Source organism: Limanda limanda, chromosome 16 (assembly GCF_963576545.1).
Source record: "Limanda limanda chromosome 16, fLimLim1.1, whole genome shotgun sequence".
Classification (NCBI taxonomy): domain Eukaryota; kingdom Metazoa; phylum Chordata; class Actinopteri; order Pleuronectiformes; family Pleuronectidae; genus Limanda; species Limanda limanda.
The window spans coordinates 13,451,083-13,468,409 of record NC_083651.1 but is presented as its reverse complement, the minus strand read 5'-3'; the positions used below and the strand labels follow the sequence as shown (position 1 = coordinate 13,468,409).

The following is a 17,327-nucleotide window of genomic DNA, read 5'->3' as shown; positions in this document are numbered from 1 at the left end:
CAACGCTGTTTACTCCTGAAACTCCAAAATTTTATGTTTTGTGGACTCAAACACTTCATTCACTCCTCCATAGGCGTAGTGGTGAGTAGATAATGAGTGAATTTTCATTTTCCGGGTAACTATCCCTTTAAGTTACCTGTAAATGTGGAGCGGTTGAAAAAACAAGCATACAATATTTTTGACTGGTCCACATATGAAATTGAATGGTCACTCCAGTAGACTACCCTCAGCAGAAAGAACTGGACAACACTACACAGAGCAGGGGAGAAAGTAGACAAAACCGGAGACAATCTACAAAAGTGGGGGATTCAACACCGATGCTCAGTTTCCCTGTGGATGGACTGTTGCACCACATCCCACCACTGGGTCCCATTTGAATACAGACCTGAAGGAGACAAACAACTCTGCCCTAGAATGGATCACTGGCGAGATACGATATATGAGACATAGATGAAATGAAGAATGAGGAAGTTTAAAAAAAAAATGTAAACCGTTTTTTTATTATCAATGAGTAGCATGGGATGCATTTGTTTCTGTTAATAAAGAAAGGGATCACCCCACTTCTAGTGGAGGCCGAATCAGGAGACCTGGCATTGGTTTAAACTTCAGATAACAACTTAAGTGTAAAACAGAAAATGGCTATTTACAGTTTAATTAAACTTTAAAAAACTACAAAAACAACAATCCACTTGTTAATCAACCTCATCACTTACACATTTCAGATTCATGCACAACGGGCCTGCCCTTTACAACAACAAAAAATAAATGCATCAATTAATAACGGACCACTCTGGCTTTTAAGGCAAATTAATTCTTGTTTAAGCTGACATGACATTCAAGCAACAAAAGGACAGCCAGCTAGTTCCTTCGTTCTTTATGATCCAGGGTGTAGGAGCATGGTGCTGAAGAAGACTTGGTCATACAGCTGCTGTACTTTAACTGACTTCAGGTGCTCCACCAGGCTGCCTGCGGAGCTGTTGATCTCAGGCGAGTCACTGTAGAGGATCGCTGCTGCCACGTCAAATCCCAGAGGAGGCTGCAGTGCATTGTGACCGTTTGAGTAAAGATCCACGCAGGGTCCTTCACCTGCCACTGAAAATGAGACAAATTGTCAAAAGGCACATAAGAATTAACTTGTGACCATATTCCTGCTTCTGTGAAGACAATATTGGAGCAGGAGCAGCCAAAAGATACTTGTGGATTGATCTTGTTTTGCACAACTATAAAGGTCCATTATTGGCCAGATTTCAACACACTAGAGTGTTAAGTCATATAAGTATTGACTGGAGAACTGGTTCTAAATGGGTCACATTCTTATCTTTAGAGTATGCTTCAGCATTGTTAGTACTGTATGACACAGTGACTTAGATCTTTATCCACAAATATATTTAAGTTAAGAAAATCTTCCACAACCAAGCAAGGGGATTTATATTAAAACACATTATTTTCATGACATCACAGATGCATGAGAACACATCAAGAAAACAAAAGGCCGACCACAGTCACATTTATAAAATTGATCAACATTTAATAATTTCATACAATCAAGTACAAAGCTTAATCTGCGCACCACTAAGCACTGAATGCTCCAAGCGAATTCAACTATACACTCAAACCTGGCACGTTAAACAAAAATGATCAGACACCACTTTGAACGTTGCGAAGTACTACAAAATACAGAAAGAAATTCCCTTGCTATAAAAGTTGAAAATAACATACAGTAGTTTACTGTTCTAACTATTCTATACATCCCAAGAAATAAGGCTTTTTGCAAAGTTTAGAAATCCATGCAAATTTTTTTCTTGAGCAGAACTATTTAATCGCAACTACTGATTGTAAAATGGCCAAAAATCTGTTTCAAAATCAGACTGGGTATTATCATTAATATAATATAACATATGTATAATATAACACATGTGCAAGCCCTGCTAGCTCCTTAAAAAAAACGTTGCTAAAACGCACACAGTAAACTTACATCACTCTTTAGGATCGATAAAGCACATAGCCAGGATGAATGGACGACAATCTCTTAGTACATGACATCGACAAACTACAAAAAAAAAGCTGCACAGTGAATAATTTAAAGTTTACAGGCTACATTCATGTTGGGATATGCTTTGGCATAAGGTAATTCTGGAATATAAAACGGCATCAGCTAATACATGGTGGCAGTTTACATCAGGAGACATTCCCCAGTGTACATTAAAAGAGTGCAGAGGCACACATCGTTGTTCATGTAGATGTATTCAATCAAAACGTTATTTGCAAATCAAGAATATTAGAACAATTGAACTCAGCAGGGGGAAAAGGAACAGAAAACCTTCAACTCAACATGTAGGTATTAGATTTTATGTATGTATTAATGGAGCTCTTTTGAGGCCATCTCTTTTAACAGAACTGCACGGAAAATTATTTTTTCCTATTTAGCCCCTTTTCCTACAGTGCAATGGAACAATGCACAATTTGAGAAGCAACAACAAAGAGTTATTCTTTCTGTAAATCCAATATGACCTACATTTTCACAGAGGATTCAACTGTGTCGAGGGAATGCAAATTTCTCTGTAATATCTAGGAGGCTATTGTGCAAAACAAAACTTGTCTTTTTATTCTAAATCTAAAAAAAAATTATCACACAATTATCTGTATAACTGGATAGATGCATTAAGTATGAACCGTGAAACAAAAAAATCTTAATACTTTCAACGATCCAAGTATAGTCAGGTACACAGAGTAGTAGAAAATACAGCACAGACAGCTATACATCTTTAAAATGTAGTTTAACACCAAATCAAAACAAAGGTTTTCCATTATTCATATATAATAAAAAGAAATGCTAAGCGAAATCAAAAAGACACCCTGAACTCTCAGGAGCATTAAAATGTGTGAATGGACACACATGCCCTCTACAGGTAGGCATAGGAGTTGGTGCAGCGACACGGGGTCTGCATTGGTGCCACGGTGATGACCTCCAGCTCTTTAGTTGCGGGGATCATCATGTCCAGTCCCCTCTGGCCCACACACTGATCCATGGGTCCCGGCCCTAGAGGTGCAAACCCATTCAGCCCAAAAGCAAAGGGTCCCGGCCCACCTGAGGTTACAGTTGCCATCAGCTCCATGCTCTCCATCTGGGTCTCTCCAGCCCCACCTAGTGGCCTGCTCCCATTCAGCATCTCTGGTGTCATGCTCATACCTAAGAGAAAGAGAAGTATAAAATAAAGATATGTTACATATTTGAAAAGAACTTTACTTCTTGAAACATGCAAAAAAAAAAATCAGCAAGTCTGCTGAAAAGGTAGGTCACAACGGCTTTAAATCCAACTATTGACCTTCCTGCATCCATTTGCTTACGTTAGAAATAAAAATACTGCACTTTACACTCAATTTCTAATCCTAAAATAAGTAATACTTATTTAGAGAGAAAAGAGAGTACAGCGATAATAGAACAATCGTGGTCTACCTGGACTGTGTTAAGCAAAGTTTCGTACTCTCATACTTCTAATTTACTTTTAAGTCTACATAAAGGCTGCATAAAAATACATTTTAAACCATCCCCGGTGAATGATTAAGCATCAACATACTTCTATTACTTTGCTTTCAAAGACATAAAATTTGAAAAATAAATAAACAGACATTTGATTGGCTTAGTGACCCACCGTTAGGTCTTGCCTTCTTCCCTGGGTTTGCTTCCATGCCATCGAATGACCTCTTTCGGTTGGGGACGCCATTCAAGAAGCTGCGGCCCTGGACGTGGCCACCATTCTGGCTCATGCCGTTCAGAATAGTCCCGTTTTGGGACAGAACCATGTTTTGTTGGAAGTTCTGGGCATTGGAGAGAATCTCCGCACACTCCTGGAATCCCTGGGCGTGGGCCAGGTCGGCAGCGGTCAGCCCACTGGCATTCCTCACACTGCACAACGGGAAGAGGGAGTGTTAGAATCTCGCACTGTACGGTTGATTCACACAAATCAAAAACAAACAAAACAAGACACATCCAATCACACACACACATACAGACTCATAAAGCAAACATTCACAAATGAACAGACATACAGATGTATATAAATAGCCTGTGCTGCTCTACCACCTCACATCCTCTTCGTCATCTTCGTGAGAGAGATGACGACTGATCCCTTTTGGATCATTTGGATCTTCCAAAGAACTACTCTTTCCAAAGGATTGGGGAGTCGTCTGCTGCAAAAGGACATGACTAAGACATCTGTAGGTGCACCTGTTAATTTTAACCTGACACAACAACACGGAGAGGATGATTTCATCCAAAGAAGATTGAGTCTCTAGATGATGCAAAGAGCTCAAGAAAGACAAGAACATTGGGGATTTGGAGTTGAAGTTCACGGTCCTCTCAGATTTCCAACAGTGATACTGTCAAAGAATTTCTGCATCGAAGTTCCAGGTAATGGTTTTGACATTCACCAAATTTGTACTGCACAAAGAGAGCAAGATCACTTGTGCATATGACTGTACGATGTGTACAAAGACAATGGATGAAAGGGTTACACTCCAATATAACATGTATCTGTGAAAGAGTGACGTGACACAGCACGGCAAGATTGTTGAACTCTTCCAAACAAGTACAAGATCCAGATGTTCTTGATCCGAAGGAAGCCAGCATGAAACACACTTGTGTCTACAGAAGAAGCACCACAGAGTTGGTGGTTATTATACAGCATGAAGACAGAACTGACTGACAACTTCAAGCATCAGAAATCCAGATGTGTCTCGAAAGAAGATGCAACTCCCAAGACACAGTCTTCATCTTGATTCAAGATAAATGAAGAAGACAATGAAATGATAAGAGACGGTGTGCAACCATCCATAACTCTAATTAGAGGCTGAGCAGACACAGTTGTGTTAATCGTATCCAGTTGCAGCAGGAATAGGTGAATTTTGTGCAATAATGAATGAGCGAACAATGCAGTGTCATCGGTTTTCATTGTTCAGACCTGTACATGTTACAACAGTATGGAAGGAACTCCACTGGATAATAAAACCAATTATTAGTCATATCAATGCAGCTAAAACTACATGAGAATAATCATATTAATTTATATATTACTGTAGTTATTTAGTAAATAAAGTGTTGGATAAAAACACTTTGTTGTTGCTGTTGGGAAATCTGCTTGTCAGTGTTTGAGGGGAAAATATCCCACAACCAATAGATTCCTGTTAAGCTCAATGATGAGACTTCTCTCAATTGGTCAGTTACAAAACAATGCTTTGCTTGTTCTGAGCCTAGATGTCATCACAGTGCAAAATGAGCTCTCAAAGCAAACAGCCAGGTCTTTGTTGACGAAGTGGGACTCTTGGCCCATGTCCAAGCTTCTACTTTAAAAAAAAAAAAATGTGAAGAAAATTATTTAAACTTGTCCTTACGTCATAATAATGTTTGAATATAAAAATACACTAGTGGATAAGTAATACCAACCTGCAGTGAATAAATTGCCATACTTGGTGGGTCCTGATTTATTCTGTTGTATTTTATTGAAATATTTTCTTTTAAGTTGCTGAAGCCATGTACATTGACGTCCACACAATGAGACAGTTCTGTTCAGATGCACTGCTGCTGTTTGATCATTCATTTTGCTGAGATTTAGTTCTTTCTCTTATTTTTTTCTCTAAACAATTGTGCAAAAAGGAAACATTTCAAAAACTAGTGCACATGAAAAACATTTCATAAAGATTTGAAGATTTAAATGAAAAGCAACAAAAGTAAAAAGATAATCACACAATAACTTGTTGCACATTACCCGTCCCCTTCAAAATTAACGCTTCCAAGGGATTGTTTTTTCCAAGAAATAACATTTATACCGAGAACCAGTATGTGAAAAGGTAGATGAATTGGTCTCACTTCAAGGAATATAAATTCTCCTTTTAAATGTCATCAGCTACTTTTAAATCTTTGGTCAGGTCAACAATTTAGTAACACAAATTTCTCGCTCTAGAAAGGAAATAATAAATAAAAACGTTATCATAGGCAAAAAATAGTTTATAGGATTATAGGATAGGATTATAGAAATAGGATTTGCTTCAGTATTTTATCATTATTTGAGCGGATACATTACTTAAAATAATTTCTTTGATTAAATGAGGATTGTTGTGCATGTTGTCCACAGCAATTACAGTGGTAAAACAAGCAGCATCAACATGTCGGTTGACCTTGGAACAAAGCCACAACCTTCCCATTGCTGTCACTAATATTTAATCTCATCGTTTTGCAACACTTGAGAATTTTATATTGAAAATGACTATTAAAGACCACCTTCCTCCATTTTAGTAAATAAAATATGTCACCTAAATTGAAGTTAGCCATTGTAGAAACTCAGACTCTTATTGCAGTCATAATGGTTTTCAAACATTTTGGACTCCAAAAGAGTCAAACTGGACAATCTGAATTAAGACTTAAAAATGTCCATGAGTGTCTGAACCACCTTAAATCACTGACAAATCATTATCTGTGGGGAAAATAATGCTTACAGATCCCACAGTTGTAAATCTCTCTTTTGGCTCAGTACATTTCTTCTGTAAATCCCCAAATTTCTCCATAATCTCCATTTTAGTCTGCACACTGAATTCCAATAATATTTTGTTAATTTACCTCTTCACAACTCACTTTTTCTCCCCCGTCCTTTAGCTTTAATAACTTGAAGACCTTTACATTATTTAAATGCATCAATCCCCTTTATTATAACTACAAAAGAAAAAAAATCAATGGCAAAAATTACATTATATATTCCTTTAGTGAGACCTGACATCTACGGTAGAAATTGATCCAATAATATGGATAACTGTGAATAACACCATTTAATCCAGATTAAATTATTTTTAAAGGAAGCGTTAATTCTTTGTAAATGCCTGGTATGCTTTGCTTTTCCTTCCTATGCACACATTATGTATCTTCTCTAGCTATCGTCTAACCTTCCAGAGGCAGCCTATTATCATGCTACATGTTGATATGGGACTCACGTGATTAAACCTGTCCATATAAAGGGCTCCTATGGTTAGTTCACAAAATAAAAAACAAATCATAAAGTAAAAACTAAAATAAAAAACACTAGATACAGGAACAATTATGAATAATAAGCAAAGCATGCAGGTCTAAAACTTCAGTTTTGATTCATAAAAAAACCTAGCATTAAAACCAATCACCGCAAGAAATACCTCAACAGTTTGCCAGTGTGTAGATAGGAAGCGATAGTGAGAACACTCAATGCCACAACAGTGCGGCTATCCCAGGGAACGGGGCAGACTCAGCAGTGTCTATTCTCCCCCTTTCTAGGATTACTTGAAAAATCCAAGTCATTTCCAATTCAATGGCTGCAAAACATTAAGACGTACGGTTCTGTTTCTGTTAGCAGTGTAGAAAACTTTTTTCGTAACTTATTGTCAAGGTGACAAAGATTAGATGTGAAAACAAACTATGATACTGTATAGGGTTAATAAATACTGTGACATACAAAACAAAACATTTCTAAGTAGAAAGTAAAAAATACTTGGTACAGTGAAATGACAGTGAATAACCATTGCAACAGGATGAGTGTTAGCATTAAACAGTTAATAGTTCAGTTCATGCTGCTATGCAAATCTAACCCATCTCACTCAGCTGCCCTGAGCCTCTGTGTCTGCACTACTCTCATCACCGGCAGCCTCTAAACACTGTCCTACCTGCTGCTGGCTCTCTAGAGCGCCACCTTTACACTCCGAGGCTCATGACAAATATGTAGAATTTTTTCATTTTGTTGTGACCAAATGTGGATATTTGGTGGAGTTCAAGAAATAGGTAATGATTCTAATATCCACAATTGTTTGATTCCATCTAGGAAGCGATGGCTTATGAAGTGAGATCTATGGTTGAAAACTAAATTATAAGAGCTTTGTTTAAATATAATTTTCAAATTTATATTATATTATTAGATATTATTTTCAAATCACACGATAAAGTTAGGCTTTTTTTTGTCCCATTGTCTCAAATGGATTTTAAGATTTCTCTGTTTGAGGGAAAGATTTCTTTAAGGTCTGTTAAAGATTTTATTTTAGTTTAGACACAAGAACCAGAAACGTTGACTTTCGTTGATTTTCCAGCATGAGGATTTTGTGTCACTTAGACTAAATGGAGAAAGGATAAGAGGGCAAATGAGACAAGGCCGGGGAAGACCACAAGTTGAGTTCCAGTCTCATCCAGCTAAAGATAATGCAGATGTGAAATACTTGTCCCAATGGAAAGCTGGACTCTATCTAATAGGAGAAGGATGAGCATCACATGGGGATGAGGAGACTATTCTATTATTGCCACTGAACAAGATTCATTTCTCAGTCCAGAACCAGGTCTCTGCAGTGGAAGAGTGCAAGAAGATGGTTGGGCCATAGGAAATGAGGATTATGGTCCACTCAAGAAAAAAGTCTCCAACCACGACACCACTTATTCATTTTGAAAGATGTTCAACAATTCTGTCACTGAAATTTCGTTAGATGATGAAATACATTCAAATGTTCCTAAAAGATGAGGTATCAGATCCTTGGAAAATCAAATGAATCCACAGTGAGTTTTTCTACACATGTTCGGCCAACTGAGTCCATTGAATCAGTGGCAGAGGCAGATGGTGAGAGACGGTCGACTTGTTGTTCCGCCTAATAAATTAGAGATGAATCAAAATAGTTAGATTTTCTCCTTCGTCTTGGCTTCTTCTTTTTTTCTTCCACCCGCTATGATGATTCGTAGAAGAACCGGAGGAGTCCCGGTGGCAAAGCATCCTCAAATTCCAAGGAAACAGAAGATACTAGCAGGCATGTGGTGGCACAAGGCAATTAGAGTATAGGAGATAGCTCTATACTCAAGAATCCTCACAAAGGGAATCAACGAGCTGAACCATGAGCAGAAGAATTCAAGTGATAACAAGGACTTGAATATTACTCGTGCTAAGTTTATATCGCTACATTTGATACTGCATTCCAATCTGTGTGCAGCAATATAAATTGTAACACCACTGTTTTATTTGGAGACATAAGTTATATAGGTTATATGATTTCAATTTGAAAACATGACTAATAATGTTGACACTAGAGTTTCATTAAAGAAAACAAATATTTGACATTTAATAGCTGTAGAATTATAAATGGACATATTTATTCAGAAATTTTGGATACCGAATAAGTATTGTATTTTTTTGTCTGTGACTCAGCCACAGTGTGAGCCAGAATGCATTCACTAACATTACAAGCAGAGCTTAAGAATTTGCCAGAAGGAGACTTAGCTCTTTCATAGCTTTAGAAATGTAAACAGTTTCCACCAAAGATTGCTCATCGTTTTTTCATGTCATTGATTTTTGCAGTGGCAGAGACAAAGATCTTATGTGTCCAGTAAAATGTTAATGTCAACTTTAAAAAGGACACAACCTGATCCAGGTTTTACTGACTGGCCAGGAAAATGCAAAATATTAATGAAGCCAATACAAACAGTAGATTATTATGCTTATTGTTGCTCTGCTGAGATGTTACGGCAATTAAAAATGGGTGGTAAAAGGTGGAAAGGTAAACTCGTCTCAGGTAGTTATCAATTACAAACTAAGGTTTCTCATTAGTCTTGTATGTAACTACTAAAAATTGCAATGTTATATACGAAAGTAATGGTCCTGTTCGTAGGATTATGACCTATGTGAAAATATTGCTGTATCAACCTCACAGTTTTTTTATAATTATTTTAAATGTAAATTTAGTATGAATTTTTTTTTTTTAAATCTTAACTTTTTTCATTGAATACAGTATTTTTACCATGAAAACCTGAATCTGCACACAATCAATATAATATTGAGTCTCCAAATTGAATCTATATTAATTTCTTGTTTTTTATATTAATTTTATTTTATTAGGCAAAAAAACACAAAGAACATTGTGTTTCTATAGGCTTTTGGATGATTTAAAAAATTTGAGTAGTTTTTAATATATCCAACATCATTAACAGACCTTTGACACCTATTGCATTTTTAAGCCAGGTTGATAGTTTGTTCTGTCATGAGCCTCAACTTGTGTTTCATAGTTTCCTTCCCAGTTGAGCTCCACTATTTCTGTGTAACAACAAAAAAACCTTTCTTAATGATAAACTAAACTAAATACATTATCTGTAATCTGCAGGGGAAAGAAAATCACATATCATTTTTATCATAAATATCACTCATCAGCTGATAACCAAATGCACATTACATGATGTCCATATGAACGTTTTTTTTGTAAGTAATTACAAAAAGATGTCTGCAAAAAGCATTGCAGTAAATTTGAAAGTCAAAGCAACCAGGGAGTTCATATGCTGGGGAAAATAAACTTTTATACTAGAAGTACAAGGCAAATCACCCTGTTAAAGTTTGACTCGACTGACTCAGCCTTCAGGCTCATCCTTTGTTCATTACATATATATTTAGCATTCTTTGATTTCTATGTAGCGTCTGTGGGACATGTGTTCCCTGAAACAATGAGGAAGAGATTATACTCGTCTCAACAACCTTTTAAAGGTGTGTTAGCTTTGGCTGCATTCTTTCTTGAATGCCAGAGGTAACCATAGGCCAACAGTAAACTATACTATTCTGAGATTTGATTTATTATCATCAAATACAAATGCTTTTTCCTCTTCATACCGACATGAAGCCATTACTTCACACTGGCATTAATGTTGTTTTTTTCAATGACAATATCTGGAAGACTGATGTATTTGACAACATATTGACCATTTGGCTGATGATGACAAAAACTAACAAAAGCTACTCACAATAAACTTGGCATCTGTAATCACCCTGCTTGTTTTGACTTTCTCTACTTGAATGAGATCAGACAGAAAAGGTATAAAGCTTGTTGTAAAAAATGAAACTGCAAGTAATGCGAGAAGGAAAAACTGGTTGATCAACCTTCAGAGCTGTTATATATATATATATATATCTTTAAATATGCTGTATCTTTTAATATCTCACCATTACTGCATTTAAAAAACACTTTGTAATCTGGCGAAAACCAAAATGTATTAATTAAACAATGCTTGAGTATTAGTATAAAGCAGTAAAGATGTAATGTTTATATAATAGTTCATTCTGAAAAGGTTAAAAATTAAGTGCTTAGTTCATTGACTTGACTGACTTGTGTGGCCTTTGGGGATTAATAATTATATATTTGTTTCACATCCCTGCAGTTCTTGGATCTAAATTTAGGAAACAGGAAAGACGAGTCGTGTCTGTAATGCCTTTGCTCATGCCTCAGTTGCACCGACAGCATCAAAATCTTTTCCCATCCGGACAAAGCACAAAAGCAGTTGCCAATTGTAAAGGTGTGGCTGAGCATTACTACCGAGGCAAACTATTCATCCAAAAACTAAAAGTACCACTGATAACAAGATGGTCTAGGTCGGTTAAAGTAATTTTTCTTAGTTATCTTTGCTTATTATCTGAAAGTCCATATTTACTTATATTTATCTCACATTATTTGTTGAAAAGGGTAAGAATTAGCTGATCTTGCAGTTCTCTAGCTATGTCCAATGTGAAATAAATACAGTTTCATTCTGTGCAACAGAAATATCACTTTTTCTTTCTGGTGGTAGAAGGTTATATAAAAAAAGGAGGCAATGTGCATTTGGTCATCTAGTCAGGCTCTTTATTTAAGACAATAACCAAAACAAACTTTAACAAAGGAAATCACACTCTTGATTTAACAAAGATCATGCAAAATGATCTACAAGTCTAAAAAGAGTTTATCAACTTTAACATTAAGTTGTCCTCATGTCTTAGTAATAATCGGGCTGAATTTACAGGCGCCAGTAAAGATCCAAGGCGCCGAGCCAAGTTAATTATTAAACTTTATCATAACACAGCCCTTCCTCAGATTACAAAGGACATTTAAAAGGCGTTTAATGAGTGTAAATGAAAAGGAACTTAGTAATTCTCTATGAACTCAGTTTGATTGTTAACATTATTACACACGGAGGGCAACTTAATGTGAATTGTTGCAATGATAAACAACAATTTGAAGGAATAACTGAATCTGTCACATTTTCAAGGGAGCACCATCAATTATTTTACTATTTAAAAACACATGTTATGATTCGACTGCTCTGAGCTGAAGGGGCTGAACGATAAACACTGTTTATTTAGTCTTTTATCAACAGTTTACCGTTCTGCAACAAAATGTCACAAAATCAACTATTTAATGAAATGCACTTCCATCAGTTAATTACTTGCACTGATGGGATATTATTTCATGTCCAATATACTCTTTTATATCAATCTACAACCTATACTGAAGAATTTGTATTTATTTATTTGTTGTATTTGGGTGTGGTTTTCATATAAGCCATTACTGGTTTCTATCACACCCTATACGTAATTTAACATTTCATCTGTGTAACTGTGCCTTTCACACAATGCTATGCAAAATAAATGTTGATTTTAGTTGACATTTTCCAGTGTCAAATTTTACCACCGGAAAAGAACAGTGTGCTTGTTCTAAAAAATGTGTCACTTACAATTATGTATTGCAAACAGCTTTAATGTACTTAAGGTTAATTTACCATTTATAAAAGCAGCTTCTTTCTGGCTGAGTGAGTGAGACAGCCATGGCATAAAAAATGTTAAGTTTATTTATATATTTAAACTTTTTCACTTTGTGTACAAGTTAGCTCACTCCTGTAAAAGGTAATTCACAGACTTATTAACAACAGTTAGAAGCTGCATATAAATCCATCATTTAATTTTTGTAACTAGCGTGATTTGAGTTTGGTGGTGATCCCTTGTAAAGGTGTTAACTAAGTAGTTGGACAGTACAGAAGAAAAACAAATGTGGGCAAAGGACCCATCGCTGGACTTACTCAGCTTTCGCTCCCTGAGTCAAGAGAGCGTTGATGCACTCCAGACTGCCCGCACGAGCAGCCTTGTGGATGGGCGTCTCGCCCACATAGTCCTGAGTGGCGACAAAAGACTGCAGTTACACACAACAACACTAAGACTATGAGTATGAAGAAGTTTTTTCAGTTTCCATAGTCATTAAAAAATAAACACCATGAGCGATGACAGGGTGTAACACAGGCGGAACTTCTCAGAGACTCCACCACCACCCACGCACTTTTACAGTTACACATTAGTGCAGATGAAGGGGAGGGATGGAAGGGAGGGAGAGAACAAAGCACACACTAAGAAGGCTGTATCCAACCACAAAGCAATATGGCCTGTGCTTTGTGCTCCCACACACATCTCTGTCCCAACAGCCAGGTCGAAATATCATAAATCCAATAGAGGGAAATCCTAGAATTTCACCAGGTGTTTCAACATATGCTGAGCAAATTCAAAGCCAAATCCCTGGCAATGTGTTTCACAGTGACGACAACATGTTATGTCATTGTGACCTACTAATCTGATTTCTCTCAGCGGTGCAGAGCAGCATAAAAAACAACCCCAGAGCCTGAGCATGAAAATACATGAGGAGGCAATGACGTCACAAGCAAGGGCAGTCGAGCTGACACACACAATCGTAATATAGGTCAAGTGGGGAACCAAGTTTTAACAATACATGCTAAGGATCATGACCTCGAGTTAGAATGATCCTCTTTGATGGGATCAGCGTGAGCTCAGCCTCACACACAGCTCTGCTCTTTTCCCTCCAGCATTTGGGCCACTGCCAGGGTACAGTCGAGATTTTGCTCCGTTTTTGATGTAAAAGTGATTTATTGGTAAAGTTTGTTCTGTTTATTGCCGTTTTCATCACAGATTAGTCAGAAAACTACGAAAAAGATCATGTTTACACAAGTCTCTCTGGGAAATGTCAACAAAGGAAATTCCTATGAAGTTTCTTGACTTGCTGAGTAATTTTGAAAGCACCAGCCTGAACTATGAAATTCTCTGGTGTATGAAACTTTTCACACATGAACTCCAGATAATAGGGTCAGGACATTATCCAGGGTTTTCCTTACAGCAATTCAGATATTTTCTGGGTGAAGCTCACCCACAACAACAGGAAAATGTCTGAAACGTTCAGCCGAGGGTGGTGCACACATGACGGATACATTTTGCTGCAGAAATCCCATGTTTTTCTTCACACATCAACATCAGCCTGCATCATTAAAAACCCTTGAAGCTTGACGCCTTCGCCTGCGTCTTACGTGTATTACACATCTTTTTCATCCTGAGATATTTGCATTGTTTTTCCAGTTTTGCATCTTGCTGCTCTCTCCCACAGCCTGACATTTCCTGGACCCTTTTACTACGGGGGCAGGGAGGAAAAGTTTAGCAAAACATCCCTGGGAAGCAACTGGGAAAGAGTCCAAGAGTTCGATGTGTGTCTGAAACCTGCTCCTAAGTGTGCAGAACATGTGTTGAGTTTGCGCCTGAGGTCTTACCTGTCTGTTAATGTCTGCACCAGCTTGCAGAAGCCATAACACACACTTAGGGTGGCCCCCAAATGCAGCAATGTGAGTGGGCGTCTGTGCAAACCTGGAGGTCATCGAGTTCACACCACATCCCACCTGGACCAGACGCATCACACACTCCAGCTGTGGGGAGACATGGGGAAGAATGAATGAATGAGGAAGTCAGACACATTACAGCATGTTTGCAGGGATCCCAGTAAATGGTTATAGAAGGAGACGTGACACTGGGCGGGTAGAGACAAGTCAAGCAAAGTGTCTTTCTAACACGCACAAATGCAACATTACACTCAGTGTGCCTGCCTCGCTCTTATATTGCTTTAGGCATCGATCCAATTCCTGCAGAGTACAGCCCTGCCCTTTTTCCAGAGAGTAGTCAGTGTAATAACTAATCTTACAACAAGTCTCCGAGCGTGTTGAGCTGAGGTGCATAAACAGTTCGTTACAAACGTGTTATTACCGTTTGAAGTTAGGATCAAAGGGACTTTTTTTTGTCCGCCATGTTTTTCTATAAAAAGCTCACACACGCATATAAAAGTAATTACTCCAGCTTTGTTCCCACTAGTTTTTTTTAACTATCCTAAGGTTAATTCTAAGTTCACTCGCACATTTAAGATTTTTCCCGTGACGTTGTAATTTCATTGTTATCGTCTCATCTAACGGCCATTAAGTTGATCTTTAGGATTTTCCCGCTCATAATAGTATTTGACCTAGCTGACCCTGGGAGCCTAAAACACGATGATTTGTGTTGTTTTAAATGTGAAAGCGAAGTGCTCGTGCTGATGGTCCATTGTCTTCCTCCAGAAAACCATGGCTGCTGCTGCTGCTCGGTCTCATCAGCAAACACTTAACATCAGGAAATGGCCGAGACCAGGCTCATGTCGCAGAGAGCTCCCCCGCTCATAGTGGACCGTTCCCCGGCGACGTCCATTAGAACAAAGGGCAGAACCCGACCTACCTTCCCGAAGTGAGCGGCCCAGTGTACGGGCGTCCAGCCGTAGAAGCTGTCCTCCACGCCGAGGTCCGCCGGGTTGGAGGTGCACTGGAGCAGGGAGCACAAGGCGCCGACGTCTCCATCCCTGCACGCCCGGTGCAGAGGGAAGCGGCTGTTCAGCACCTCCTCGCTGGAGAAGCCGGACTCCACCGCCGCCGACATGTTGGAGGACCGCGGGGTGAAGAGACGACGGGACGAGAAGAGGATTGTTGCCGTGGATGGTGGAGTGTGAGTGTGGGTGTGTGTGTGTGTGAGTGTGTGTATGTATCAGGGCCACCCTGCCTGCTGTATGGCTGTGATGTGAGTGTGTGTGTGTGCAGACTTTCTGCCTGACAACACAAAGCAGAGGAGGCAGAGCACACGCCGGAGTGAAACTTGAGATACCCAGAGAGAGCAACAAACTCCGGCCTGGATTTGACACTCGGGACTGGGTTTGACAGTCAGGACTGGATTTAACAGTCAGGACTGGATTTAACAGTCAGGGCTGGATTTAACAGTCAGGACTGGATTTAACAGTCAGGACTGGGTTTCACACTTCGGACTGGATTTAACAGTCAGGGCTGGGTTTGACAGTCAGGACTGGGTTTGACAGTCAGGACTGGATTTAACAGTCAGGACTGGGTTTCACACTCCGGACTGGATTTAACAGTCAGGACTGGGTTTCACACTCCGGACTGGATTTAACAGTCAGGACTGGATTTAACAGTCAGGACTGGATTTAACACTCAGGACTGGGTTTCACACTCCGGACTGGATTTAACAGTCAGGACTGGGTTTGACAGTCAGGACTGGGTTTCACACTCCGGACTGGATTTAACAGTCAGGACTGGGTTTGACAGTCAGGACTGGATTTAACAGTCAGGACTGGGTTTGACACTCCGGACTGGGTTTCACACTCCGGACTGGATTTAACACTCAGGACTGGATTTAACACTCAGGAAGGGGTTTCACACTCCGGACTGGATTTAACAGTCAGGACTGGATTTGACACTCCGGACTGGGTTTGACAGTCAGTACTGGATTCATCACACCGGACTGGATTTGAAACTCGGGACTGGATTTGCTCTCCTCCTCCTCCTCCTCCTCCTCCTAACAACACATGTTCCAGGAATGACCCATATTTGTTGTATTTTAAAAAATCCCATTTTTGCTCACCTATGTTTAATATGTATTCTGGCCACAATAGGATTATTATTTCTGCCATGTTTCTTCACTAACAGTAGAGATGCACCTGTGAGTACTAACCATAACCCCCGAATGTTATATTTCTTTCTTTCAATATCAACTTTTCCCTGTTGTAAAACATCTCACTGTAATTTTAGATTTGATAAAACATCACAGCTCTAGTAACTCATAACTTTAACATCATAGTCCATTGACATGTCTCCCTTCTACAATCAGATTCCTCTCGGTGACCAGAAAAGAGAATTTTTATCAGCGGTTTGAATCACACAGAGTATTGATTAATGCTTGTCATAAAAATGTGAGTAATCTTTGAATGTTTAAGGAAATAAGCCTCTTTAATTGATGAGAAACACGTAATTTGTAGGTTCCTAATGTAATGTTTCTTTTTACCACAGGATGGGAGTATACAACAAGAACTGGTCAAACACAAGCTCTGACCATAGACGTAAATAAAAATATTGGCACACAGGCTCTGACACAGATTGACGCAAGCAGTGACACCAAATAATATCTGCTTGTCGTTTACCCACTATTTTCATATTAATGGTATAACTATCATTCATCATACGGTTTGCAGGAAAAAAACCTACTATAACAATGCACATGCTATTTGAAAATTACAAAGCATTTACTAGCTGTGCCTGTTTTGTGTTAAATTGTTATTTATGTACACTAGGGGGAGATATTGACCGCAGGGGGTCGCCGGTGATTTCCCTCCTGAGCCAGAAGTAACTGGTTATGGGT

At 38.6% G+C, this 17,327-nt stretch overlaps 1 protein-coding gene across 1 annotated transcript; it reads right to left on the bottom strand.

Annotated features, from left to right (window-relative positions):
• Positions 1-479: 479 nt before the first annotated feature.
• On the bottom strand, positions 480-15,703 carry ankrd10b (ankyrin repeat domain 10b). Its single transcript, XM_061088731.1, has 6 exons — positions 15,363-15,703; positions 14,378-14,530; positions 12,854-12,945; positions 3,654-3,907; positions 3,089-3,190; positions 480-1,092 (listed from the first exon to the last, which is right to left on the bottom strand). Exons 1-6 carry the CDS (start codon positions 15,558-15,560, stop codon positions 875-877), a joined length of 1,017 nt encoding a protein of 338 aa, XP_060944714.1. The 5' UTR covers positions 15,561-15,703; the 3' UTR covers positions 480-874.
• Between the last annotated feature and the right edge of the window lie 1,624 nt (positions 15,704-17,327).